The sequence below is a fragment of the Austrofundulus limnaeus genome, unplaced genomic scaffold (assembly GCF_001266775.1).
Source record: "Austrofundulus limnaeus strain Quisiro unplaced genomic scaffold, Austrofundulus_limnaeus-1.0 Scaffold205, whole genome shotgun sequence".
NCBI classification, from domain to species: Eukaryota; Metazoa; Chordata; class Actinopteri; order Cyprinodontiformes; family Rivulidae; genus Austrofundulus; species Austrofundulus limnaeus.
The window spans coordinates 807,191-810,419 of NW_013952607.1; the positions used below are offsets into that span (position 1 = coordinate 807,191).

General features: G+C 40.9%; 1 protein-coding gene across 1 annotated transcript in view; it reads right to left on the reverse strand.

The window, feature by feature from the left end:
* Positions 1-525: 525 nt before the first annotated feature.
* The window catches only part of si:dkey-22o22.2 (neural-cadherin), a gene marked incomplete at its 5' end in the record, with an annotated part of 87,386 nt that continues 84,682 nt past the window's right edge, over positions 526-3,229 (reverse strand). The window contains 1 exon segment of the mRNA XM_014018929.1: positions 526-2,902. Coding sequence (XP_013874383.1) covers positions 2,222-2,902 — 681 coding nt within the window.

Consider the following 3,229-nt stretch of genomic DNA (forward strand, 5'->3'; position numbering starts at 1 on the left):
GATTTTTCTGAAGTAAATGTTTGTGTTGCTCCACAGCTGAATCTGGGAGAGAACTGTGACAAGAAATCAACTGTGTCCAGTTTAATGACGCGTTATATTAATGCTGTTAATAAAAGGCTACATTTTTTTTATCATGATTGTACTTCTGCTTGTTAAGATCCAGCCTCCCATTTTATATAACCTACATTCATCAGGCAGGAGAAAGAAAACAATGGTGGCTGGGAGAAAACTGTCCGAAACAATTCTGCTTAAAATCACCAGCAAACAAACTGATTCACATTTTAATAATAATTTWAAAAAATTAGCGTCTGGGTACACAGAAATATGTGTAAAAAATCTTTATCTTAAGCAACTTTTTGTTTTCTTGTACCTTCAGAGGTTAATCATATGATCTAAAGCCATTTGACTGGATTGATATCAGTCAGAATCATCTTTATTTTTGATGTTTTTATGTACAAGCTTACATTTTATATGAATTTTAAAATCTGAATATTTTAAATTTAGCATTTTATTTGGAATTTAGAGCAAAAACACACAGGAGACACTTTAAATGCCCGAAAAAGTACAAAAATATCAAGAAATCGTATTATTTTTGCTTCACAACTATTTTCRTATTTGCACATTTAATATTACCAGCTGTCTGCCAAAGATGACGGCAGGTGATCACATTTTTGCCTGCTTGGTCTGCTAACAAAACATCTTATAAAAGACCAATTTAAACTCAACTAAATGTTAAGCAGTTGTAAAGGTTTAGAGTTAAACCAATGGTGATAACTCAGTCAATTTCACAGATATTCAGCTAGAATTTGATGTGGTTTGATTTGTAACRTTCATTTTAAGATTTGACCAAAACGTCTCACGTTGCTGCTCGTCATTTAAACCCATGATTTAGATCAGTGACATCTCACTGCATTATCCTCTAATAAAATATGAAGCTGGGACTGGGAGTGTCGCTGGTTATTTCTGCAAAAAAATCAAACAAATTTGTGATGAACCCAGTGAGTGTTTTCTTCTAATTCACACACAAAAAAAAAAAAGACAAGGAAACAGTCAAAGTGGCRCCAACCAGCATTTGGACGGCACACAACCAACAGCAACTGAGAGGATCTGAAAGTTTCTTCAGGGAGTAGAAAAATATAGATTTTTTTTTCTCCTTTTTTTCACGTACCAGCAAAGCTGATTTTATAAGGTAGAAACTCTGCGTTCCACCCGGTGAGCTCACAAAGCTTTTTTTTTGTGTGTCTGACTCCTGAATCGTTTTTCTAGTGCAATAAGAAAGTAGAAAAAGAGATTTAAATGCTGGTTATGGAGGGTTTTGTTAATCTAGAAATTCAACAAGCATTAAACGGAACGCGCTTTAAAGAAAGCTCCATTTAGCTGAACAAACTGCAAAACAAAATGTTGTCCGTGAGAGGATTTTTCTTCTTTTGAAGCAGATTTTCTTTTTGTTTAGACTGAGTCGTGAAAAAAAGGGTCAAAAATAAACTTGCCTTAGTGGAGAACTAAAGACTAAAAAAGCTCCAATGTAAGTGCTCTTTAAGGAGAACCACGAGCTCTCTTCAAGGCCTTAATATTGTTTGAGATTTCAAGTGTTCCAGAATCATTCTTCCACACTGAAGCTCCTCTCACCCTGAACGCTTTCACATCATTTCATGGTAATATTTCCTTGGCAAAACATCATCTTTTGACCCTGAAAGTTCTATTTTGCAAAGGCCAAGCACAAAAAAACCCCCACAAAACCTCTTACAATTGAATAACTTCAACACAAAGATCTGCTTTTAAAGATTAAAAAAATATTAAATAAATAAAAAGAAGAAGAAATGATGTTGGGTGATATATTCCTGTGTAAAGATGCTAAATAAACCAGTAACAAGTTTTCTTTGTGTGCTTTTTTTCCCCTCAGAAACCACAGCTCTCTTCATATAAAACAACAAAAACCTCAATGAATCCACAACCCTGAAAATGTCTCTGGTTCACTGAACGTCAGGCGGGAGAGGAGCTGCTGCATTCACACACATTTTACAAAAATATAAAATGCAGCAGACGGTTAGTGAATCAATAAATGTTTGAATAATAAATATTGATTTGAATCAGAATACACAGCTCTGAAGGATCCCACCTTTCTTGTAATAGGTGTGAATGCAGCACTGATCTCCTTGTTCACATAAACCTATGATTGTGCAGTTTGGGGGTGGGGGGGGGGTGTCCTGCGTGGCTCCCTCTAGTGGTGCTGAGGCAGCGGGTCATGGCTGTGGCTCCTCTGTATGTAAGCTATAGCCTCTCTGTATGTAAGGGCCAGCTGGGGCCGGTCATACATCTCACTCAGAGCCTGAAACTTGGGCCCCCACTGAGACAGTCTGTCATAAACAAAACGCCCGTCATCCTCCTCCTCCTCGTCCTCGTTGCTCGTACTCATTTTCCTGCAGGACACCGCCGACCCCAGGGAGCTGAGGCTCCCCGCAGAGGACCCGGAACCTTCCACGTACCAGACGTGGTAGGCGTCCAGCGGGAACGCGTCGCCGTCGTTGTCCGCCTCCCAAATGATGCGCGCCACGTAGCTTTTAAAGTCCACGTGGGAGCGCGAGCCGGACAGGGCGTCCGCGCAGCTGCCCGCGTCGCTCGTCTCCGCGTCCCGGCCCGCGTGGGGCGTGAAGTTGGCGTAGGTGGCGTCGCCGCTGTAGCCCGCACCGACTGCGTGCTGCTGCTGCTGGTGGTGGTGGTGGGGGTGGTGGGGGTGTGGGATGCTGAGGTAGGGAGCGCCGGAGCTGCAGGAGGAACTGGACGGATGGACTTCCTCCTGGGAGCCCGGCGAGGACTTGATGAGCGGCGCCGTGGTGCAGGAGGACGACTGGGACAGACTGGAGCACAGCGGACGCTTCAGCTCGGTGATGTCATAACCGTTCTGAAAGGGATGGAGGAAACAAGGAACACCTTCACTCAAACAAAAATACCGGTACTTCATTCAACTGGATCCTTACTGTAACTGTATTTATTATTGATCCCTTGGGATCAATAAAGTATCATCATTCATTAAAACAAAAATAATCTAARAAACAAAATACATCAAAACCTAAATGAAACGGTAACGAGATAAGAGAAATTCTTATCATGTCTGCCCCTTATTTAAAGGGATCCACGATTAGTTGTAACATTAAACTTTGCTTGATAAACATTTATTTTAACTGTAAAATAAMGACTGTAAAAATACTGTAGGCTGTTTAGTTTTGTA